Source organism: Coregonus lavaretus (genome assembly GCF_964263955.1).
Source record: "Coregonus lavaretus genome assembly, chromosome: 1".
Lineage (NCBI taxonomy): Eukaryota > Metazoa > Chordata > Actinopteri > Salmoniformes > Salmonidae > Coregonus > Coregonus lavaretus.
Window position 1 is genome coordinate 80761198 of NC_139988.1, and position 26256 is coordinate 80787453.

The 26256-nt window shown below is 40.7% G+C and overlaps 1 protein-coding gene across 3 annotated transcripts in view; it reads right to left on the reverse strand.

Annotated features, from left to right (window-relative positions):
• LOC311135246 (vesicle transport through interaction with t-SNAREs homolog 1A-like) overlaps positions 1-26256 on the reverse strand; it is a 187844-nt gene that overhangs the window by 150148 nt on the left and 11440 nt on the right. For 2 of the 3 annotated variants that reach the window (XM_084169185.1, XM_084169187.1), the window contains exon 4: positions 3727-3804. The exons of the other annotated variant lie outside the window; for it this stretch is intronic. In XM_084169185.1, coding sequence (XP_084025311.1) covers positions 3727-3804 — 78 coding nt within the window. The remainder of the gene's footprint in view (positions 1-3726; positions 3805-26256) is intronic. 3 annotated transcript variants of the gene reach the window in all.

Sequence of the window (26256 nt, forward strand, 5' to 3'; positions counted from 1 at the left end):
GAGAAAGAATGGGGGGAAAAAATGTGCAACGGTAGACTACCACGTTATTAAAAAAAGAGTGATAACGCCATTTCAGTCTCTGTCCGCGTACAGATAACGAATAAATGCCGAACTCTATTAAATTGTCCTTTAGCCATTATCGCACGGCCAACACGCCATTTTTAGAACTTATGACGACTACCTATGTACTTAGCTATAAATCCTTGCCATGTAACGAACAGATTTGCGACTGGTAATGATCTGCTCAGCCAGGGCTATATGAAATGATCCTGACCTCTTTCAGATCGTCAGGAATTAAATTGACCGACTTGCCCCAGCTCCCCCATCTTTTCCCATCCTCTCTATCGCTCCAGTCTCGTTCAATAAAAAAAAAACTGAAGTTCCGAGCACTCCACTCACAGCAAGACCAAGTCTTGTGTTATCTCCAGAAGTTAAAAAATTGAAATGAGGTAAATATTTTCATTTTAAAAACTATTTGTTTGTGTGTGTGTGTGTGTGTGTGTGTGTGTGTGTGTGTGTGTGTGTGTCAATTTTGTTTATGTTTTACAATGTACAAACATTACAATTCTGATACTCAACTTATAAGTACTAATTTTATGCTTTGAGCATTTAAGGTTCTGAAGCAACTACTGAAGGCTTATATATATATGTATATAGAAAAATACACCCCCATTTTACTGTCTTAAAATTGTTTTCTAAAAAGGGAGTAAATTATTTTTTACATCTACACAACCTACTCCACATTTCCAAAGTGAAGGAAAGTTATAGAATTTTTTTCCAATGAATAAAACATAAAAAAACAACAACAGAAATATCATAATTGGATAAGTCTCCACCCCCGTGAGTTAATACTTGGTGGAAGTACCTTTGGCAGTCATCCTTTCGTAACCTTTTCATTAAGATTATTTGCACAACTCTTAGGGAAACATACAGTATCCATTGTTTTTGTCAAAATTGCTCAGGCTCAGTAAATTTGGTTGGGGATCATTGATGGACAGCAATTTTTACACCTTGTCTCTGATTTTTTAAGCAGATTTAAGTCAGGACTGAGACTAGACCACTCAGCACCTCTTGGAAAGCTATTCTGGTGTATGTTTTGCATAAACATTTGTGCAATTGTCCCGCAGAAAAATAAAACCCTATCCCAGGGTTTTCAGAAGACAGAGGTGGGTTTTCCTCTAACGTTTTACCTGGCCTTTGCTCCTTTCATATTTATTTTGATCCTAACAAACCTCCCAGTTCCTGCCGGTGACAAGCATACCCATAACATGATGCTACCACCACAATACTTGAAAATACAAAGGGATCAACAACATTGCATTCACTCCATATTACTGGCTTGCATGACAAAGTGAAAAGAAAGAAGCCATTGTTAAAAGATCCACTCCAAATCATCCATTATGTTTGCAACAAGGCTGTTAAGTAATACAGCAAGACAACAGAGCAAATAAATTAACTTTTTGGCCTAAATGAAAAACTACAGGTTTGGGTCAAATTTAATACAACACAAGTAGTGTGGTGGCAGCATCATGTTATGGGGACGCTTGTAATTGGCCGGGACTGGGGAGTTTGTCAAGATCAAAATAAATATGAAAAGGTACAATTTTAGGGTTAAGGGTTAGGTTTAAAATCAGATATTATGACTTTGTGGCTGTGATAGCTAGTGACCACTCCGCAGAGCTGCCTCCAGGTCAAGCTTCACGATAATAAAATGCCAACCTGCCATTTATTTTGGAATAACTGTTGTACTTTGTATTCAATTTTCATTTGCTTGTATACATGTATACTAAATGTATAACTAGATGTGGACTTTTTTCTTTGGTTCAAGGACAATTTGCCTCCCCATGCTTTCCAGTCGTCCTTGTGTTGGGGATATTGAATCACTTAAGAAGAATGGAAGGTAAATGAGGAAAAAGACAAGTGTATTAAAATTAAACTACAAACATACATTCCGTAGACCTTACGTTCTTTTGAGATGTCAGCCTCTACTAAAAATCTGAAGTTTTCAAGTGCTTGAATGCAAGTGCTTGAATGCTGGACAAATTAATCACCTTAAAATGCATATTTAAAATAATAATATAATTGTTAAACAGAGCAGCATAAGGCTAAAAACATCTTAAAATGACAAGCATCTTAAATTGTACTTCTAGATTAACTCATCTGTCTGTGTTTCCATTCTTTAAACAAATTATTTTCCTATGAAAAATATTCTTAGGTCTATGAATATTTATTTAAATAATGGGGTTCATCATCAATTGTACTTAATGAAAAGGAAATATATATTATTTGAAATGTGGGTCGTATTTTTTAAAATGTGCCTTTGAAAATATTTTGATAGGAACCATCACTGTCTTGAATGTGACAGTTCTGGCAGCAAATCCAATTCCAACTTCTGTATAAAATGTCAGAGTCACTTTATGCATCTCACTAATTTGCAGGGAATATGCATATCAATTACACATCTCGGCTAGCGATGCATATGTTTGTAAGATGTGTAGTGCATGGGTCATCACTGAAATGGTAATAAGGAAGCAATAAATAAATAAAACTTTATTTAGCTCTGCTCATCTTACTGTACTTACAAAGTACAGAGGGACTAAATGTGCGAGTGTATGTGTATTTCTCCCTCTGGTTATGTGTGTGTGTGTGTGTGTGTGTGTGTGTGTGTGTGTGTGTGTGTGTGTGTGTGTGTGTGTGTGTGTGTGTGTGTGTGTGTGTGTGACTGAGAGACAGCAACTATTGCAAAGTTGACAAGATCATTTAAGGTCATATATAATTAGTCCAAATACGCTGGTCAGTGTTGTGAGTGTCTGTGAGTGGCAGCTGCGCAGGTGAGAGATCGGCAGCACGTCTCAAGTGTTAAAAAGACGGTTTGCGTAGCTGTTGATGTGGGGCTTTTTTGATGCAGCACTTCAGACATAATTCAAAACAACAAAAGTTTAAAGAACATGTGGCATATTTTGAGCAATTAAGATCACTATTTAAGATGTTTGTTTTTCCTTTCTCATATTCAATATGAATGAATCAATAGTTTTTGAAGGCATCGTTAATTTCCCATGTTTACTGCATTGTCTTAGCATTTTGGGACAATGGAAGAAATACGGCTAATTTGCTTTTTATCTGTTGTTTATAAACCAAACTTGATCATAGTTTTGTGATAAAACATCAATAACATTTCAATGTTCATTACAAAATTCACCATACATCTTTTCATGGATTTAATTATATTTTCAACTATAGAAGTAAGATTTATCATCAAACATCAAATTATACTTTCAATATTACTGAACAAAGGTCATATAGCGACAAGTAGCCAGTAAAATATCAAACATTTCAGTGACTTTTTGACACTAATGCTTATAAACACTGAATCTGGGAATCCTATTTATTCGGAGTGTCCGAGTTGTGTGGTTTCACCACACATTGTGTTTAAAGGTGAGTGTGTGTGTGTGTAGGATCTTTTTAGAGGATAAGTACACAGACGGCCTGGAGAACAGCTGTGTGTGTGTGGGGGGGGGGGTGCCCCAATCTGGCGCTGCCCAGACTCTGGGCCCAAGCCTGGAGCCCATTCAGACCCTGGGCAGCTTTGCATTAAACAGTGTTCCTTCCACATGACTTGGTGCCAATGCTGCGGTGGCCCTGGTGGCCCCGTGAGGCCCTGACCCTTCCTCACCCGGCGGCAAGCCACCCATACTAGGGACCAGTGGGGCCTGATTAGCACCTTACCTGACTCTCAGAAGAGCCAGCGTCTTCCCCCAGGAGCTCGTTCCGCACCTCATCACTGTAGGCGATACGTGACCTTTTCTGCAAGGGGAGGAGGAAGAGGAAGGAGAAGAAGAAGGAGAGGAAGACAGAAGAAGGGCGAACAAAAGAGGGGAGAAAGAGAAAACAAGGGCAAAGAAATATTAAAAAATAAACCTTAGTGGAGTTGTCTTCGAAAAACATAACAGTTATTTCTTAAACACGAGAGCCCCCTAATGGACCAGACTGTCAAGAAAGCACATGTACCTGCAGTGTGTGTGTGTGTGTGTGTGTGTGTGTACACTTGCGAGGTGATCTAATACCACTGAAATTGTAGAGATGCCCCCCTTTCCCACTTAAATCAACACAATCTCAAGAATAAAACCAACTACGGCACAGGGGCAGGGAGATGTATTAGGAAAGCATTACTTGTCAGTGCTAAATATTTTCTGGGGGCTGTCACTGCTGTCAGCACAGTGCAGTGGCAGGCTCTGTGATAAGGCAGATGCTGGGAGTTAGACAGGGAATAATTCATCACCCATTGGCGTTCCATCAGATTCAAGCTCTCTCTCCCTCTCCCGCTCCCCTTGCACCCCTTCAGAAGGGGTGGGGGAGGAACGGCATGTCCAAAAAAGACAAACATTCCGACACGCACATTTCACACACACTCTTCAGTGTGCCACCTCCGATGCTGAAGGACCAGACACTGTGTAGCGCTTGTTTACAGACACAAACAGAAAAAGCGCCCTCTTCAAATGCCCTCCAAACTAAATGCACACCAGCGGAAAAAGAGAAACTGTTTACTAAGTCTCCTTCTTCTCATTCTGCCCTGACAGGAGTTCTATGTGGGCCGTGGGAGAAGAGCAAAATCAAATACACTAGGAAATATTGAGCTGAAAATATCATCTTGGTACATATCATAAGATCTTTGATATGGGCACTTTTTCCTGCGTTCACCACGTGTACAAGAACCTTCCCATTTATTTTGTAAATTTCCTTTTTTGAATTTGTATTTAGAGGTTCAATGATGTTTCTGATGTGTGTCTAACAGTGCTACAGTATTATTATTTTTTTATCAAATAAGAATCAGATCTCTAACCATTCACTGAAATAAAGTAGAGAAAAATATATAAATATGTGACACCCCCTGTAGTTTTTTTCTTTCCTCGTAAACTTGACCAGTGAATGGAAAGCCACCAGTGATTTGTGTTGTTATTGTGACAGTGAGGGCCACAGCCTCAGGAGTAATTACCGAACTGTCTGGGAATCTGATTGACCAGGATGACAAGCAGAAAACCATTTGATAAAGAGAAGCACCCAAACAAACACAGTCTCTAAAGGCATCAACTGAGCCACGGGGACCTGTGCTAACCACCAAAGGAATGACTGCGGGGAATAGCGGATATCACCATGACCAAATAAAAAACACAGCACTGGCAAAGTATACGCACGAATACAATCGAATGCCTTCCGCAATCAGAATGATAAAATTTGCATAATTTGCATCATTGTTGCACATGAAGTGTTAATACCTTTTCGTAGTATCTACTGTATACTTTATGTGTTGTGAACAATCTATTTTTGATCAAATCAGATTTTGGACAGGATTCCATCTACTTCTAACTGGTAGTATAATTAACCCTTTAAGAATGTACAGGTTACAGGTTATGACAAAGTTAAGGCATTGGTTTTCCAGTTGTTAGTGTGAGTACAAAGACAATAAACATCAATCTGGAGTAGGCACACACCAGTACACAGCGTAGAGTCATGTTCTGCAGGGATAACACCCACATATGTCATTTTAGTGGAGCTTCATCTTAAAGAGCTGCAGTGTAACTTAGGGGAATGACGGCTTGCTAGTAATTGAGACTAGATGCCTGGGAGAAGGCTTGATTTTAGTACACAGAGACTGATGTCTTCTTCAAACCCGCACAGTTTTGGGGTATTTCTAGCTGTTTGTTGCCACCAAGAGCATCAACTGCTTCCGTGATGAAGGCAACGCAAATAAAACAGAAAATAAAAAGAACTGCGAATTCTACTGAACCAAAGATTGTTGCTGCTCCCTACCCATTTACTTGTGGTTTGAATTCCCCCCTCTGGAAAACAAACCATAACCCTTAGAGTGATTATTCCCTTTTCATTTGATGTAAAACAAGAGCAGCTGTGCAATATTGACTGCCTCACCCATTGATAGGCTTTGATTACCGGTTGGGGTGTTATGCAAAAAAAAAGTGTACCTCAAATGGCTATTGTCTTCATTTGATAATATTTTGTTGTGTGTGTGACTTATGTCCCACTTGTGAGAATAAATGTATTGAAGAAGATCTTTATATTTAATCAGGGTATATCAGAATCTATAATAACTAGGGTTGTTCCAAAAAATCTCTAAAAGGTCTAAATATATGAAATAATATATTGAAATAAAAAAGAAAATAAGAAAAAGAAAACACGTTCAGAAAGACAATATGTTGATACGTTGATTGAAAGTCTCTCATTCTAGTTAATGCATGTTGAAGAACAAAACGTCTAAAACAACATGAAACCAGGCAAGAAGGAGCACTTTCATAAGATACCTTATTGCCATAGAAAAAGGAGAGAGATATCTTTTTTAATCCTTTTGAAAGGTCTTTCTTTTGTCACTTTTTCTAATCTTGGGTGAGAATTTGCTTCTATTCCCGGAAGCACAAAAAAAAGTACAAAGATCCATCTTAACTTTATGCAAAGTGGTCCGTCTGCCTTTAAACTCTACACATCTCGTCAAATGCGAGACGGATGTTCTGGTGTCCTGTCAGAAACACACGTGTCTTACCTCTGTTGACGTCGACGGGAGAAGAAAAGAGAGTTTCTTCAACCCATCAAAATGTAATTATACATGCATAATAACTTCTATACTGTAAGATATGCTAATCAAGAACAACATATGAGCTGGAAATGATTTTCATGCAATTATGACAAAAACATGAATGTGTTTCTACACCATTTCTCTTTACGAACATGCATGAATGTCTAGATATTTACTAATATATCATTACTTTTAAATAAAGGGTAAAACAATCATTCTGAATAAACAAATCACAAACAACTTAACCTACATAAACAGACAAAAGTAGACAATCATTTCAACACCCTTGGTTTATAGACCCAATGGACATTAGTCAATTTAAAAAAAATGTCTCCCTTTAAAACGATCAGAAAAATTTAAACCAAATAAACCTATCTTTATTGTAAACACGTTTTTTGGGGGCCTCCCAAATGCCCTCCCCTCTCTATGTCTGTTGCAACAAGCGACACAGGGACGTGCAAAAAATGGTGGTGCCTGGAAAGCAGAAAAATGTAAACAGTTCATTAGATGGGATATAATTACCCAGAGGAAGAGTGTAATGACGTTACTCTGCAGATGCTTTTCCCTCTACTTTTCCCCCTCTTTATCTTCACCCCAAGCACACGGCTGGTGGCATGGCGTGAAGAGCAATTAACCATATTTAATTTACAAAAGTGTGCTTCATTACATATTTTTTCCACCAGTGGGAGAGCGGCTGGCCATTTTAAAAACATTTTATTTTTTTACTTAATGGCACTTTTGTCACGACTCGACGTCTCAGCTTCAAATTGGCATTTAACCTTGAATTTGCTACTAAATCAGCTCCACATACTGTTGAAGAAGAAGTGGCATGGAATAAAACATTTTACCCAGTCTTAAAAGTATATTTACTTAAAAATATATATATAATAATAATAACACTATATTATTATTACTGTACTATAATCATTAATATCCATTACTATCCTATTAAAACAATAAATCATGGCTACAAAATGGACAAACACTACACAAGTACATAAAAACTGAAACATGACATCACTTCCTAGTTCCTATCACTGTGTCCCTATGATATGCTCCCAGGTGATGTTGTGGACCGGTGACAGTGGTTCTTTTCTAGTTCCCCAGAAGCGGGGCAGAGGTGACGGAGAGTGGTGTGGTGTTAAAAGGAAGCCCAGCCCTTTAAGCAGGCAGAAGTATCACAACTGCGGCTTCAATAATGCATCTCAGCCTGGCAGGGGGTTATCACACCACACTAGCACAAAGAACAGCTCTCACACACACACACAACTGTTGTTTTCGCATTTCTCCTCTCTTTTAAGACAAACAAATTGGCAGAGGTTGTTCAATTAAGTAAGTGCTTCTTTTTTGTGTGTTAGATACATCATCAGATAAAGGAAAGCGCCGACAATTGTGATGGAGGGGTTTTCTGTGCCTTTGTTTTGTTTTGGGACTTTATTGTTATCATATCCACTACTATTTTCTATCATCAGACTGTGGGTACTTGTGTGTGTTTATGTGGAATAAAGGGCCTTGCAAGCGTGTGTGTGTGTATATATATGAAAAATCTCCTTTGTCTGTACGTGTGTGTGTATGTACGAAAAATCTCCTTTGTCTATGCGTGTGTGTGTGTGTTCCCCTCTTAATATGACTCCAACAGTAGCGGGGAACCCAAGCCTTAGAAACCAGCATGGGGCCTCTCATTAACTCACAGGTTGGTGCTTTTGTGGCTTTAACACAGACAATGCATTATGTTTCACAGCTATAAAAGACTAAAAGGAGTCTCAAATGAGCTACGATAGAAAGACAAACTCATATTATCAAGGAAAACAAGACAACAGTGGAACTATAACACATTTAAACTGGGCTGGTGGTGGAGGAATTGTCCCATATGACAACATGCTCTCAATCCATTTCAAAGGGCCTTCATGTCACTTCAGCAATAAATAGTGTATGTCCATAAATACTAATACAAGTAAAGAAATGGGTCAAACTCACACTTTTAACATTGAAATGTATTAAAATTGATTAAATAAATTATTTGTACTTAACCCAGCAAAATTACACAATATTGATACAACATAGTATTACATCCTAACATGTTATGTTACAGCATATCATATCATTACATATTGTGTTGTAAAAATGTGATCTCAATCTCAGGGGATAGCCTTTGTTTAACGGTATATTGTTATGATGGGGATCTTTCCTTCTTCCACCACTGTAATACGTGTGCTAGATTTTCCTGTCAAAGTCGTTTCTATTGTTAAGTAGAGCCGAGATCAGTCAATAAGCCTAACGACCCGCAAAGCAAGAGGGTGAGTGAGACAGGAGAAAAAAAACGCTCGCAACTGAACTCTAAACAAAAGAGCAAATTCGAGGGGCTTTGATTGAAGAATCGCCATATACTTTTTGAAGGCAGGGGGAATCGTCTCAATGGTTATTTCTTTAAGGCATGAGGGCCGATTAAACCCAATATTAAAATATGGAAGCCGTTCTAATGAAAAATCAAAGGCCTGGTTTCTTATCCCCCCTCTCTCTCATTCCCTTCTTCTCTCAGTGAATCCCGGGCTGTATGAGGAGAGAGGAGAGCCGGGGCCCGGGCGTCGGTGGTGAAAACACACAGACATCGGTGCAGAAATCAATAGAGGAGAGCCGTCGGGGAGGCAGCCGGGCGAGAAGAACCAGAGCGGGGCCCGCTCGGATCACAACACTGGCTTCTGACGTGCAGTGTGGGGAATAAAGGGGGCCTCCCCGGGTCAGCGCCAGAGAAAAAGGTGAGATTAGAGGGAAATGGAGGAGGGATTTTGGCGCGGGGGGGTGGGGGGGTTGATGGAGGTAGTGTGTGTAAGGGGAGGTGGTGGAGGTGGTGGGGGGGGGGGGGGGGGGTACAGTGCGGGATACCTGGTGAGCTAGGGACCAATCGGCCCATTAGCCTGTGGCTACCTACATATGGTTCACTGAACCCTCCACTGAGAATAACTTTTTTTTTTTTTTTCACGAATGTCTTCCTTTTCTTTTTTTGAAAAGAAGACCTTCACTTTTAACCCTTTCTCCGCTTTGGAGAGGGTTCTCTTTTGACCTCGATTTATGATTCATCTTTGTTTGATGTCTATTCTCAGAGTGTTATCTAAAAGTGTAAAAAGCTAGACAAAGGAAGAGATTTGGGCCCATATATTGTTCTAGACAAAATGTGTGTGTGTGTGTCCGTTCAACCGTGTTCGTCTATGGAAATGCACAGAAGACTACCGTCCCCTGTCCCTCGCCTTTCTTCGGAGTAACGTGACCATTGTCTGAACTGAATGCCTCCCTCATTACCATAAGAATAGAGCATCAGGCATAGAGGCTTAGCCACATCATTAACGCTATATATCTATGTAGACCACATTCTAATGCAGAGGAGGTGCGTAGGCCCCTTTCAGCAGAGCCAATCCAAGATGTTCCCTTGTGAATTTCCCTAGACACTTACCGGCTCGATGGGAGTCTGCAGGTTTTGTGTTGGAATTCAGAGCAGTTGTCCAAACTATGAGAAATAGCCAATTGAGGGCTGATGAGGGTCTTGTTCACCTCTCTGACATGGATTTGAACATGCGATAGAAAGGAAACCGACAACAAAGTCAGATACTCACCCCTAGAGTATGTGAGGTTAAGTTCACCAGGGCTAGTCTTTGGGCACATTACCATACACTACCATTCAAAAGTTTGGGGTCACTTAGAAATGTTCTTGTTTTCCATGAAAACATACATGAAATGAGTTTGAATATGAAATATAGCAAAATGAATAGGAAATGTAGTAATTGACAAGGTTAGAAATAATGATTTTTAATAGAAATAATAATTGTGTCCTCTTTGCTTTCGTCAAAGAATCCTCCATTTGCAGCAATTACAGCCTTGCAGACCTTTGGCATTCTAGTTGTCAATTTGTTGAGGTAATCTGAAGAGACTTCACCTCATGCTTCCTGAAGCACCTCCCACAAGTTGGATTGGCTTGATGGGCACTTCTTATGTAGAAATACGGTCAAGCTGCTCCCACAACAGCTCAATAGGGTTGAGATCCGGTGACTGTGCTGGTCACTCCATTATAGACAGAATACCAGCTGACTGTTTCTTCCCTAAATAGTTATTGCATAGTTTGGAGCTGTGCTTTGGGTCATTCTCCTGTTGTAGGAGGAAATTGGCTCCAATCAAGCGCCGTCCACAGGGTATGGCATGGCGTTGCAAAATGGAGTGATAGCCTTCCTTCTTCAAGATCCCTTTTACCCTGTACAAATCTCGCACTTTACCACCAACAAAGCACCCCCAGACCATCAAATTGCCTCCACCATGATTGACAGATGGCATCAAGCACTCCTCCAGCATCTTTTCATTTGGTCTGCGTCTCACAAATGTTCTTCTTTGTCAATTTGTAAGTCGCTCTGGATAAGAGCGTCTGCTAAATGACGTAATTGTAAATGTGATCCGAACACCTCAAACTTCGATTAGTCTGTCCATAACACTTTTTTCCAATATTCCTCTGTCCAGTGTCTGTGTTCTTTTGCCCATCTTAATCTTTTATTGGCCAGTGAGGTATGGCTTTTTCTTTGCAACTCTGCCTAGAAGGTCAGCATCCCGGAGTCGCCTCTTCACTGTTGACGTTGAGACTGGTGTTTTGCGGGTACTATTTAATGAAGCTGCCAGTTGAGGACCTGTGAGGTGTCTGTTTCTCAAACTAGACACTAATGTATTTGTCCTCTTGCTCAGTTGTGCACCGGGGCCTCCCGTACTACTCCCTTCACTGTTCTGTGAAGGGAGTAGTACACAGCGTTGTACGAGATCTTCAGTTTCTTGGCAATTTCTCGCATGGAAAAGCCTTCATTTCTCAGAACAAGAATAGACTGACAAGTTTCAGAAGAAAGTTATTTGTTTCTGGCCATTTTGAGCCTGTAATCGAACCCACAATTGCTGATGCTCCAGATACTCAGGTAGTCTCAAGAAGGCCACTATTATTGCTTCTTTAATCAGCACAACAGTTTTCAGCTGCGCTAACATAATTGCAAAAGGGTTTTCTAATGATCAATTAGCCATTTTAAAATGATAAACTTGGATTAGCAAACACAACGTGCCATTGGAACACAGGACTGATGGTTGCTGATAATGCGCCTCTGACCGCCTATATAGATATTCCATTAAAAATCAGCTGTTTCCAACTACAATAGCCATTTACAACATTAACAACGTCTACACTGTATTTCTGATCAATTTGATGTTATTTTAATGGACAAAGAAATTGCTTTTCTTTCCAACGGTAGTGTACATAGTAGATATACAGTGCTAGCAATATCAATACCGGTCCCATGTATGTTTTGTGTAACTGCTACATTAGATTGTTGTCAGCAGGTGGCATATGCAGTAATTCCCTATGGATATAATGACTTCATCTATTCCATTTTTTATTTTTATTTTTTTTGTCATTTAGCAGACGCTCTTATCCAGAGCGACTTACAGGAGCAATTAGGGTTAAGTGCCTTGCTCAAGGGCACGTCTACAGATTTTTCACCTAGTCAGCTCGGGGATTAGAACCAGCGACCTTTCGGTTACTGGCACAACGCTCTTAACCACTAAGCTACCTGCCGCCCCACATGTATTACAATGTAATTATACATATGAAACTATCTTGAGAGCCTAAAGCCATCATTAAGTGATTTACCCATTAGGCTATACTTCATTTTACAGTCCACTATTCACCCAGTATTAACTTAGATATTACACTTACCTAATAATCACATTTTGGTTTCTTTGGAATTCAATAAACAAACACCCCTTTGTACCATTTGGTACTGGGTGTTGAATTATTTGTACCAGCAAGTATACATGATCAAATAACTTCCTACCAAGTAAATACCAATTGAAACAGGACTGTAAAATAAAGTGATAGCATGATTTCTGATTTAAATCACATTTTGAATGCAAAACAAATTTCTCCAATTCCTATTTTACCTACCATCTGATGTCAATACATTGTGTAAAGATGTACACATAAAAAAGTAAAAATGTGTATGCATCAAAAGCCAAATAGAACAGAAGTGTTTAGTCTAACTGTGGGTGTGAGTTGATGCTCAGGGATAAATGAATAAATCTGTAATTCATTCTCTCCAGTGTAATTCTGATTAAGGCCACTGCAAGATTCCTCCGCAGGCTTCAAAACCAGACGAGAAAAGACAATTGTCGGTCACAAAGACCAAAAGCAGTTTGTCTTCTTTTGCACGCTCCTCATTTAGAAGCACTTAAGGAAGAGAAAGGGAAATGCAATTCGATAGCGGGAAACTTTGTTTCCATTTACAGATTTCATCCCAGGGTAAACACATTGAGCTAACTGGGGAAAACCCACTGAGTGTCAGGGAAAACTGGGGATGTCAAAGTTCTCCCTCTCTTCTTCACTTCTCGCTCTCCAGACTAATTTTTTGTTAAAGGCATAAGCCAAAAAAAGACAAGAGGAAAAACACAAGCCTACTAGATGAATTCATAACGCATTTCATAAATTCTTCATGACTTTTACATAATTAAGCCAGTCTGACAAATCCAAAAGAAACCAGTGTCACCTATTCTGGTCTCGTTTGTCAGTCAATGCATCACTTGGGTGTGGGTGTCACATATCACTTCTGGTTTACACTGGCGCGTGGGACAGGATTGGGGCTCTGAAACAACTATCTTTCGTCTCCTCTCAGTCAAGTCACTCAATCACATAGGCCCTGAGGACAGAGAGGACCTGCGAAGCCCTTACTTTAGGCAGACACATGTCTAAAAGGTACTGATCACTGTCTGTGGGAGGGTGACTTTCTCCGCTCTGGAGAGGATCCCAAGATAAGCGAAAGGAAATGATCGCATCAATGATTATACAAACAACCAGTCCTATTCACACACATAATATACCATTAAAGACGAACATTTGTAAGGGAATTTAGGAATGTATGTACCTGTTAAATACCACCCATTATCTCAGAACAGTGGATTACTCTTAGAAGAATCCCACTCATCAAATTAAAACAGATTCATTACAAATGTTTCTATCACTTATATAGTTTTTAACCACAGTGATTGGTTGATTATCACACTAGCAGAGAACACTGTACTGCCATTCCTCAATGCTTCAGTTCCTGTGTCTCCTGGTAGGATAACCATCACAACACTGTTGGAGTAACCAGAACTCCCTTCTCTCCTTCTGGTGACTCAGTCCTTCACCCATTCCACCACCACCATTACATTACATTATATTATATCTAAACCATAAACACACTCTTCCAACAGGGAGACTGTAGATGCTGATCCATTAGAGGCTGCAAGCCCCATCTTTGTGTCTAAAATAACCCAACAAGTATTTTAACTCAGCCAATCCACAAGAAGCTCGGGGAAGAGCTGTTGTGTAGAACAGCTTCAAAATAAAAGGCGGAATTCATAAGCGGAGAAAAATATAGATTTGTTTACATCTTAAATCTGCGCTGGGCTCCAAGGAAAGAGGAAAAAGAATCCCCTCAATCCAGGCGATTTCCATAAGAAATCTGATCTTTTTAATCTGGATGTGTGACTGGACTTTGGTGCTATTGATGACTTGTTAAACTACCGTACATATAAACCATAATCTGCATTAACTCCTTAGTGGTACACAACGAAGACTAAAATGTTTTATGAGGACAAGCACAGACGAGCCAATTTAAGGGGATTTATAGTGTCTAACATCCAACTAATGTTGGTCTGTCATGTTTTGTTTGTAGAAGTCACTGTAATGGAGGATAGGGGGCAAATGACACAGAACCTCCAAACTGGATTACAATGACGCTGTGCCATAACCAGCGCTAAGTACAGTGCTCGTAGAATAGCCCATCAAACCTATATGAAATACTCTAATTATGAAGCATCTTCCATTCAAAGTGAAGAATTCTGGATGACGCTTAAACTACATATCTTGAAAAGGGACAGCAGGACATTCCAATAAAGTGGCTTTACAAACCTTTGGTGACAGTTTTTTCTCCCTTAGATTCACAACTGAGCCCATCAAGAACTTCAGGACAAGTATCAAAGTTCTAGTCTCCATGACCGTGACTTGACCATGAACAAATATCTCAATCATACACTATGGAAAGAACCATGGACAAGTAGAAGTTTACATGTAAAAAAAAAAAAAAAAAAAGATATCCTCCATATTGAAAAAATTATATTATTATATATGTAACAAACATAACACATTTTACATTTAAGTCATTTAGCAGACTTAGTTAGTGAGTGCATACCTTTATTTTTTTTATTTTTTATACATAGACAAAATTCACAAAGAAGTGTATTGATTTAAAAAGAAAATACAATCACGAATGACCTTCGAGAAACAGCTCAGTGCTGCTGGGTTTGGAACTAAAATAAAGTTACTTATTGCTAATATGCAACTTTAGGCAGTTCCGATTCTGTCGACAGACCAATCGAGGCGTCTTGAACTATGCTCATTGATACACAATGGACAGTACAGAGAGGAATTTGCCAATTTTTTATCCATGTTTAGATCAAGGCCAAATCATTTCCAAGTTGCCATAGTTTGTCTGGCATTTTATCTGAGGCATTTTCCCCCTTTACAGAATAGGCTATACTAAAGGGCCCAATGTGCTCATTGCATAGCTACATCATTCAATATTTGCCCTGACAGAGAAAGCATTTTCATTGAATTAATTCTTTTTCCACTTAAAGGTCATTAATAATCACTTAAGAGACTATGAAATATGAAAAAGCTGTTGCACATATGGGATTGGTGCAGAATACAGCTTTTTTTAATCTATTCATCCGACTGTATCAGGTGAATAAACTGTTCAATATTTCAAGGCTGGTTGACTCGATAAACGCTTTGGAAATGCATTAATTACCTCCCTGGATAGAAACTGGAAGCCATTCAGTCTAAAGGTGTTTGTCACGATCGACCTGTTTCATAATCTGGGCAAGAAAAACTAATTTTATTCTCTTGCCTCCTCACTTTAAAATCCACCGCGAAGGAACTGTAGGCTTTCCAATACAACTGTAATAGAGTGAATTATTTTGATGGCCATCATAAAAAATATATATGTTCAATATCTTCATTATTATCGTAGTGAATAGAATTACAGCTTTCACACAATCTTTTCAGATCATTCTGTGCCTTATGAATGCACCAAGAGCATAAGCTCTATTTCACCTGTGTTTGTTAAGGATGTATTTCATCCATTCATTGGCTAGGAACAGCCAAACATTTATTATTCAGGCATTGATACGCTAACTTTATTGTTCATACAAGGACATAATGACACTTCTGAAATAGTCATTCATTAAGAACTTTAATTTATCTGTGGCAAGTCTTTTTTTATATAAAATCTATTCATGTCCTCACAAAACATGTAAAATATTATGCTTTTCAATAATTCCGACAAAATATAATTTGCAGCAGTATTCATACCGTTGATATTGTCTTGAATGTGCACCCTGCAGAAATTGACATTGGAGGTAGAAAAATGTGTGAATCATTCTATAATTGACAATTGTTAACGGCTGTTGTTCAACCAAGATTAACTTTATCAAAAGGATATTTTGAAAACCAAAGAGCTTTTATTAATTTCACTACACCTACCATTTGAACCAGAATCGTCCTTCAATTTCACTACTGAAACATAAATGGTGCGGCAGGTAGCTTAGTGGGTAAGAGCGTTGTGCCAGTAACCGAAAAGTCGCTGGTTCTAATCCCCGAGCCGACTAGGTGAAAAATCTGTCGATGTGCTCTTGAGCAAAGCACTTAACCCTAATTGCTTCTGTAAGTCGCTCTGGATAAGAGCGTCTGCTAAATGACTAAAATGTAAATGTAAATAATATACCGAACAAACTTTTTTACGGTTAAAAAGCGTAATAGAAAGAACTAACATTCTAAGAATAACAGTCAACGTGAGGAAAATGTAGATAAAACTAATAGCTACCAAGGTTAGCAAATAACATTTTTCAACGTTTGGAAACAATTTCCTTAGGGGTGAAAATATACACCGGCACACATCAGACAAACACACAGTTTTGACCTGCACATCAACAAACTATTCGCTACCTCTATCTCCAAGTTTCACAGAGGAGACAAGGTCAGAGGCAACCACAGTGATAAGAAGCAGCTATTTTAGCAGGTCTCCATATATCCAGGAGAAACTCTTCTGATCGGCATGTGTACTTATCAATATCACCTCTACCAGATAACTAAACTTGGCCTGAATTCCTTGAGCAATATCGCCATCTGGTGTCAGCTAAGAGGGAAGACAGCTTCTCTAGTAAATTCATGATGGACACCTTGGCCCACTAAAATCCCAAAAGGTAGAAAAGCTATATTCTCAATTTAAATTCTCAAACCTAAAGTCTTGTAGATGTGGCAGTCAAGCGTTGTCAAGCTTTTAGTCTGCTTACAGGCTACTTCTTTAATACTTTTAGATCATTGCAACTTCTCAAGGGAAAACACTCAAATATCTACACAAAGGTTTCTAAAATTGTCACCAACAGCCCATGCAGTCTGAGCACAGCCAAAATGGATGTTGAGTGCATTTACAGTGCCTTCAGAAAGTATTCACACCCCTTGACTTTTTCCACATTTTGTTATGTTACAGCCTGAATTTAACATTTAAATGTCACTGGCCTACACACAATTAATTAAAAACGAAAAGCTGAAATGTCTTGAGTCAATAAGTATTCAATAAGTACCCCTTTGTTATGGCGAGCCTAAATAAGCTCAGGAGTAAAAATGTGCTTAACAAGTCACATATTAAGTTGCATGGACTCACTCTGTGTGCAATAATACTGTTTACCATGATTTTTGAATGACTACCTCATCTCCCTACCCCACACATACAATTATCTGTAAGGTCCCTCAGTCGAGTGAATTTCCAACACAGATTCAACTACAAAGACCAGGGAGGTTTTCCAATGCCTGGCAAAGAAGGGCACCTATTGGTAGATTAAGAAAAAAAGAAAAACAACAAAAATAAATCAAATATCCCTTTTGAGCATGGTGAAGTTATTAATTACACTTTGGATGGTGTATCAATACACTTCCTAACTCAATTGCCGGAGAGGAAGGAAACAGCTCAGGGATTTCACCATGAGGCCAATGGTGACATTAAAACAGTTACAATTTAAGGGCTGTGATAGGAGAAAACTGAGGATGGATCAACAACATTGTAGTTACTCCACAATACTAACCTAAATGACAGAGTGAAAAGAAAGAAGCCTGTACAGAATAAAAAATATTCCAAAACATACTGCAACAATTGTGGCAAAGCAATTCACTTTTTGTCCTGAATACAAAGTGTTATGTTTCGGGGCAAATCCAATTCAACACGACTAAGTACCACTCTCCATATTTTCAAGAATAGTGGTGGTTGCAACATGTTATGGTTATGCTTGCAATTGTTAGGGACTGGGAAGTTTTTCAGGATAAAAAAAGAAATGGAATGGCACTAAACACAGGCAAAATCCTAGAGGAAAACCTGGTTCAGTCTGCTTTCCACCAGACACTGGGAGATGAATTCACCGTTCAGCAGGATAATAACATAAAACACAAGGCCAAATATACACTGGAGATGCTTACCAAGAAGACAGTGAATGTTTCCCAGTGGCCGTGTTACAGTTTTGACAAAATTCTACGGCAAGACCTGAAAATGGTTTTCTAGCAATGATCAACAACCAATTTGACAGAGCTTGAAGAATTTTTTAAAATAATCATGTGCAAATGTTGAACAATCCAAGTGTTGAAAGCTCTTAGAGACTTACCCAGAAAGACTCACAGCTGTAATCGCTGCCAAAAGTGATTCTAACATGTACTGACTCAGGGGTGTGAATACTTATGTAAATTAGATAGTTCTGTATTTCATTTTCAATAGATTTGCAAACGTTTCTAATAACATGTTTTCACTTTGTCATTATGTGGTATTGTGTGAGAAAAAAATCTATTGAATCCATTTTGAATTCATGCTGTAACACAAAACATTTTTGGAATAAGTCAAGGGGTATGAAAACTTTCTTTAGGCACTGTGACTCCACAGACCTAGCCTCCCGGTGGTGGAACAAACTTTGGCGCTACCTTTGAAGATGGAGGGTCTATTTACCCAATAGGTCTCATTAAATTAAGCCTCCATTATGCCTCTCCTCTGCCTGATCAAAGGCATCGCTAAGAGGCATGTCATTCTGCTTCCCTCGGTTAAGCTAGCCTCCCCTTTGGCTGATGCGAGGCCCCTCAGCAGGGGTCCTCTGGCTTTAAGACCCCTCTATTATCAAAATGAAGTCGTCAAACAGCAAACAAATCACAAACGCACCTTCGGGATGTCCGTCTGATAACGTGCGCTCTTTTTCTTATTTTTTTTATATCCTTCTGGAAAAATGGCTGGGTTATTGGGGTCAGGGTTGGCCCCGTCTGGCATAGACAAGTGGGGCTCAATCTGGCACATTGGCGTTGTGAAGACTTCAAAACGTGGCTGGACGAGAGGATGAGAGATGGGGTTTAAGAGGAAACACCCCAGGGAGGCCAGTAGGGTCGGAGGAAGGAGGTCGAAGAGAGGGAGGGGGAAGCACAACAAATAATTTTTTATAGAAAATTGAGGAGATGGCCCCCTTTAGAGCTGGGTACCCTCATATGGCCTGCAGGAGTGAGAGAGAAGTGAGAGGCCGGGCCAGGCTGAAGCATTTTGCACTTCTGAGGACGAATCACCAGCTTTTTTTTAAATTAATTTTTTATTTCACCTTTATTTAACCTGGTAAGCCAGTTGAGAACAAGTTCTCATTTACAACTGCGACCTGGCCAAGATAAAGCAAAGCAGTGCGATTAAAAACAACAACACAGAGTTACATATGGGGTAAACAAAACATAAAGTCAAAAATACAAACAGAAAATATATATACAGTGTGTGTGAATGTAGTAAGGTATGGAGGTAAGGCAATAAATAGGCCATAGTGCAAAATAGTTACAATTTCGTATTAACACTGGAATGATAGATGTGCAAAAAATGATGTGCAAATAGAGATACTGGGGTGCAAATTAGCAAAATAAATAACAATATGGGGATGAGGTAGTTGGGTGGGCTAATTTCAGAATGGCTGTGTACAGGTGCAGTGATCGGTAAGCTGCTCTGACAACTGATGCTTAAAGTTAGTGAGGGAGATAAGAGTCTCCAGCTTCAGAGATTTTTGCAGTTTGTTCCAGTCATTAGCAGCAGAGAACTGGAAGGAATGGCGGCCAAAGGAGGTGTTGGCTTTGGGGATGACCAGTGAGATATACCTGCTGGAGCGCAGACTACGGGTGGGTGTTGCTATGGTGACCAGTGAGCTAAGATAAGATGGGGATTTGCCTAGCAGTGATTTATAGATGACCTGGAGCCAGTGGGTTTGGCGACGAATATGTAGTGAGGGCCAGCCAACAAGAGCGTACAGGTCACAATGGTGGGTAGTATATGGGGCTTTGGTGACAAAACGGATGGCACTGTGATAGACTACATCCAATTTGCTGAGTAGAGTGTTGGAGGCTATTTTGTAAATGACATCGCCGAAGTCAAGGATCGGTAGGATAGTCCGTTTTACGAGGGCATGTTTGGCAGCATGAGTGAAGGAGGCTTTGTTGTGAAATAGGAAGCCGATTCTAGATCTAACTTTTGATTGGAGATGCTTAATGTGAGTCTGGAAGGAGAGTTTACAGTCTAACCAGACACCTAGGTATTTGTAGTTGTCCACATACTCTAGGTCTACTTTGGGAGAACTCTCATCAGCTTTACCAGGAACTAGTAATGGAGCCTGGGTGAAAGTGGGCAGTGGGAGGTCCCGCTTTAAATGCACATCACCTTTGCCCTAAAAAAATTTAACTTTAAGAGCAAAACTAATTGTTTATCAATATAACAGGGTTTCACATAGGCTGGGGTGGACACAGCTCGCCAATCGTAAGTAAACCAAGATGAAAAGCAATGCTAAAGTTGGTTTGTTCTAGTCTATCCACAATTATTAAACAGCACATAAATGACACATTGCATTGCGCTTGGTAGAAGAGCACCCTTAATCTGATTCCACTATGATACTAAAATGAATACACTGTACAGGTTTCTGGTGGAGAAAGCTTTGTTAGGAGGGTACGTGACTATACATTTGTGTTAAGGGTACGTGACTATACATTTGTGTTGAGGGTACGTGACTATACATTTGTGTTAAGGGTACGTGACTATACATTTGTGTTGAGGGTACGTGACTATACATTTGTGTTAAGGGTACGTTACTAGGCCTACATATTTTCGTCTTAGAAGGGTACGTGACTACGATTTTTTTAAATCCAAAATTGACTTTCTCCACTCTCTGCTCCTTCATTCTTAATGTATGAGAATGTCGGTTATTTAAGGTGACAAAGGGTATCCTCGCGTCTAATAGCATGTGCTCAAAATAGCATAGCACAGACAAAAATGTGAGGAATGCGACTTAGCTGTAATATCCGACACAGCAGGTGTTAATTGCTTGATAATTAACCACGGCAAGTGTCGAGACAGGAGAAGCTAAAGATGAATCATCAGCCAATTAAATGCCCATGGCGAGGACAGCGATGCTCTCTCAAAGACTAGAGAGATCTCCTCTGTAATCTGAGCTACCAGACTTTCAGGAGTGGAGCCACAGATCACTGGCACCTGTAATTTCCCAGTGTTTGCTTGTTTGTTGATTTGTTGATTATTTCGGGTCATGTTGGTTGATGCTTTAACCGTGACGCCTCCTGTTTATCTTTACATTTTAATGGAAAATGCTAAATATCCGCACAAGTACCTAGTGGAACTATGCATACCGAAGTTCCACAGGTAAATTAAACCACAAGGAAGCTGAGAGAGAGTTCAGGTAACATACTCAAAGCAACACCATACAAATCCTTAAAGTAAAGCCAAGAGGGTCCAATTTCTGCGTCTAATGGGAGTAATGATAGAAGGTAAAACAGGGAGCCTAAAATATGGGTTAAGAGCAAGTGACTTTAAAATTAAAACACTTCACTCCTCATTAAGGTTTGATATGCGTACGGTGGACGGTTCTAGACAGACAGGTGCGGTTTATTAATAACTAAACAAGGCCATGTTCTGAAGCATCAACACAAGCCCACTCTCCTATAGATGCTACTTGGGCTTTCAAAAACAGCCCCAACATTTTTTGCCACAGTGGACATGCCAATGACCTTCAGTTTCAGTCCAGGTGCGTGTCTATGCATGAAAGTGTGTGTGTGTGTGTGTGTTTCGGAAAGTGTGAGCGTATGTGAGAAGGTGTACGTATGGTCAGAACTATACCTGTGTATATTGTGCGTACATTTTGGCGTTCACTTACCATATACCCCCGCAATCTGCCCCTTTTTTTCTCTGTACCCAACGCACTAGAAGACCAGTTCTTAAAGCCTTTAGCCGTATCCTTATTCTACTCCTCCTCTGTTCGTCTGGTGATGTAGAGGTTAACCCAGGCCCTGTAGCCCCCAGTATCACTCCTACTCCCCAGGCATTATCATTTGTTGACTTCTGTAACCGTAAAAGCTTTGGTTTCTTGCATGTTAAAATCAAAAGCCTCCTCCCTAAGTTTGAGTTATTCACAGCGTTAGCACACTCCGCCAACCCTGATGTTCTAGCAGTGTCTGAATCCTGGCTTAGGAAGGCCACCAAAAATTCAGAAATGTCCATCCCCAACTACAACATTTTCAGTCTCCATAGAACTGCCAAAGGGGGTGGGGTTGCAATCTACTGTAGAGATAGCCTGCAGAGCTCTATCATACTATCCAGGTCTGTGCCCAAACAGTTTGAGCTTCTACTTCTAAAAATCCACCTTTCCAGAAATAAGTCTCTCACTGTTGCCGCTTGCTACAGACCCCCCTCAGCCCCGAGCTGTGCCCTGGACACCATATGTGAACTGATTGCCCCCCATCTATCCTCAGAGTTCGTACTGCTTGGTGACCTAAACTGGGATATGCTTAACAGCCCAACCAACCTACAATCTAAACTAGATGCCCTCAATCTCACACAAATTATCAACGAACCTACCAGGTAAAACCCTAAATCTGTAAACATGGCCACCCTCATAGATATCATCCTGACAAATATACCCTCTAAATACACCTCCGCTGTCTTCAACCAGGATCTCAGCGATCACTGCCTTATTGCCTGCGTCCGTAATGGGTCCGCGGTCAAACGACCACCCCTCATCACTGTCAAACGCTCCCTAAAACACTTTAGCGAGCAGGCCTTTCTAATTGACCTGGCCCGGGTATACTGGATGGATATTGACCTCATTCCGTCAGTAGAGGATGCCTGGTTGTTCTTTAAAAGTGCTTTCCTCTCAATCTTAAATAAGCATGCCCCATTCAAAAAATTCAGAACTAAGAACAGATAAATAAATAAATAAATATTTCACCTTTATTTAACCAGGTAAGCAAGTTCTCATTTACAACTGCGACCTGGCCAAGATAAAGCAAAGCAGTGCGATAAAAACAACAACAGAGTTACATATGGGGTAAAACAAAACAAAGTCAAAAATACAACAGAAATACATATATATACAGTGTGTGCAAATGTAGCAAGTTATGGAGGTAAGGCAATAAATAAGCTATAGTGCAAAATAATTACAATTAGTATTAACACTGGAATGATAGATGTGCAAGAGATTATGTGCAAATAGAGATACTGGGGTACAAATGAGCAAAATAAATAACAATATAGGGATGAGGTAGTTGGGCGGGCTAATTTCAGAATGGCTGTGTACAGGTGCAGTGATCGGTAAGGTGCTCTGACAACTGATGCTTAAAGTTAGTGAGGGAGATAAGAGTCTCCAGCTTCAGAGATTTTTGCAATTCGTTCCAGTCATTGGCAGCAGAGAACTGGAAGGAATGGCGGCCAAAGGAGGTGTTGGCTTTGGGGATGACCAGTGAGATATACCTGCTGGAGCGCAGACTACGGGTGGGTGTTGCTATGGTGACCAATGAGCTAAGATAAGGCGGGGATTTGCCTAGCAGTGATTTATAGATGGCCTGGAGCCAGTGGGTTTGGCGACGAATATGTAGTGAGGACCAGCCAACAAGAGCGTACAGGTCACAGTGGTGGGTATTATATGGGGCTTTGGAGACAAAACGGATGGCACTGTGATAGACTACATCCAATTTGCTGAGTAGAGTGTTGGAGGCTATTTTGTAAATGACATCGCCGAAGTCAAGGATCGGTAGGATAGTCAGTTTTACGAGGGCATGTTTGGCAGCATGAGTGAAGGAGGCTTTGTTGCGAAATAGGAAACCGATTCTAGATTTAACTTTGGATTGGAGATTCTTAATGTGAGTCTGGAAGGAGAGTTTACAGTCTAACAAGACACCTAGATATTTGTAGTTGTCCACATACTCTAGGTCAGACCCGTCGAGAGTAGTGATTCTAGTCGGGTGGGCGGGTGCAAGCAGCGTTCGGTTGAAGAGCATGCATTTAGTTTTACTAGTGTTTAAGAGCAGTTGGAGGCTACTGAAGGAGTGTTGTATGGCATTGAAGCTCGTTTGGAGGTTTGTTAACACAGTGTCCAATGAAGGGCCAGATGTATACAAAATGGTGTCGTCTGCGTAGAGGTGGATCTGAGAGTCCCCAGCAGCAAGAGCGACGTCATTGATATACACAGAGAAAAGAGTCGGCCCAAGAATTGAACCCTGTGGCACCCCCATAGAGACTGCCATAGGTCCAGACAACAGGCCCTCCGATTTGACACATTGAACTCTATCTGAGAAGTAGTTGGTGAACCAGGCAAGGCAGTCATTTGAGAAACCAATGCTATTTAGTCTGCCAATAAGAATGCGGTGGTTGACAGAGTCGAAAGCCTTGGCCAGGTCAATGAAAACGGCTGCACAGTACTGTCTATTATCGATCGCGGTTATAATATCGTTTAGGACCTTGAGCGTGGCTGAAGTGCACCCATGACCAGCTCGGAAACCGGATTGCATAGCGGAGAAGGTACGGTGGGATTCGAAATGGTCGGTGATCTGTTTGTTGACTTGGCTTTCAAAAACTTTTGAAAGGCAGGGCAGGATGGATATGGGTCTATAACAGTTTGGATCTAGAGTGTCACCCCCTTTGAAGAGGGGGATGACCGCGGCAGCTTTCCAATCTCTGGGGATCTCAGACGTTACGAAAGAGAGGTTGAACAGGCTAGTAATAGGGGTTGCGACAATTTCGGCGGCTAGTTTTAGAAAGAAAGGGTCCAGACTGTCTAGCCCCTGGTTCTCCTCAGACTTGACTGCCCTTGACAAGCACAAAAACATCCTGTGGCGTACTGCATTAGCATCGAACAGCCCCCGCGATATGCAACTTTTCAGGGAAGTCAGGAACCAATATACACAATCAGTTACGAAAGCAAAGGCTAGCTTTATCAAACAGAAATGTGCATCCTGTAGCACTAACTCCAAAAAGTTTTGGGACACTGTAAAGTCCATGGAGAATAAGAGCACCACCTCCCAACTGCCCACTGCACTGAGGCTAGGAAACACTGTCACCACCGATAAATCTACAATAATCGAGAATTTCAACAAGCATTTTGCTACGGCTGGCCATGCTTTCCACCTGGCTACCACTACCCCGGCCACCAGCTCTGCACCCTCCGCTGCAACTTGCCCAAGCCAAGTTAACAAACAGATCACCGACCATTTCGAATCCCACCGTACCTTCTCCGCTATGCAATCCGGTTTCCGAGCTGGTCATGGGTGCACCTCAGCCATGCTCAAGGTCCTAAATGATATTATAACTGCGATAGATAAAACACAGTACTGCGCAGCCGTCTTCATCGACCTGGCCAAGGCTTTCGACTCCGTCAATCACCGCATTCTTATTGGCAGACTAAATAGCCTTGGTTTCTCAAATGACTGCCTCGCCTGGTTCACCAACTACTTCTCAGATAGAGTTCAATGTGTCAAATCGGAGGGCCTGTTGTCTGGACCTCTGGCAGTCTCTATGGGAGTGCCACAGGGTTCAATTCTCGGGCCGACTCTATTCTCTGTGTATATCAATGATGTCGCTCTTGCTGCTGGTGACGCTCGGATCCACCGCTATACGGACGACACCATTTTGTATACATCTGGCCCTTCATTGGACACTGTTAACAAACCTCCAAACGAGCTTCAACGCCATACAACATTCCTTCCGTAGCCTCCAACTGCTCTTAAACACTAGTAAAACTAAATGCATGCTCTTCAACCGAACGCTGCTTGCACCCGCCCACCCGACTAGAATCACTACTCTCGGCGGGTCTGACCTAGAGTATGTGGACAACTACAAATACCTAGGTGTCTGGTTAGACTGTAAACTCTCCTTCCAGACTCACATTAAGCATCTCCAATCAAAAGTTAGATCTAGAATCGGCTTCCTATTTCGCAACAAAGCCTCCTTCACTCATGCTGCCAAACATGCCATCGTAAAACGGACTATCCTACCGATCCTTGACTTCGGCGATGTCATTTACAAAATAGCCTCCAACACTCTACTCAGAAAATTGGATGTAGTCTATCACAGTGCCATCCGTTTTGTCACCAAAGCCCCATATACTACCCACCATTGTGACCTGTACACTCTTGTTGGCTGGCCCTCACTACATATTCGTCGCCAAACCCACTGGCTCCAGGTCATCTATAAATCACTGCTAGGCAAATCCCTGTCTTATCTTAGCTCACTGGT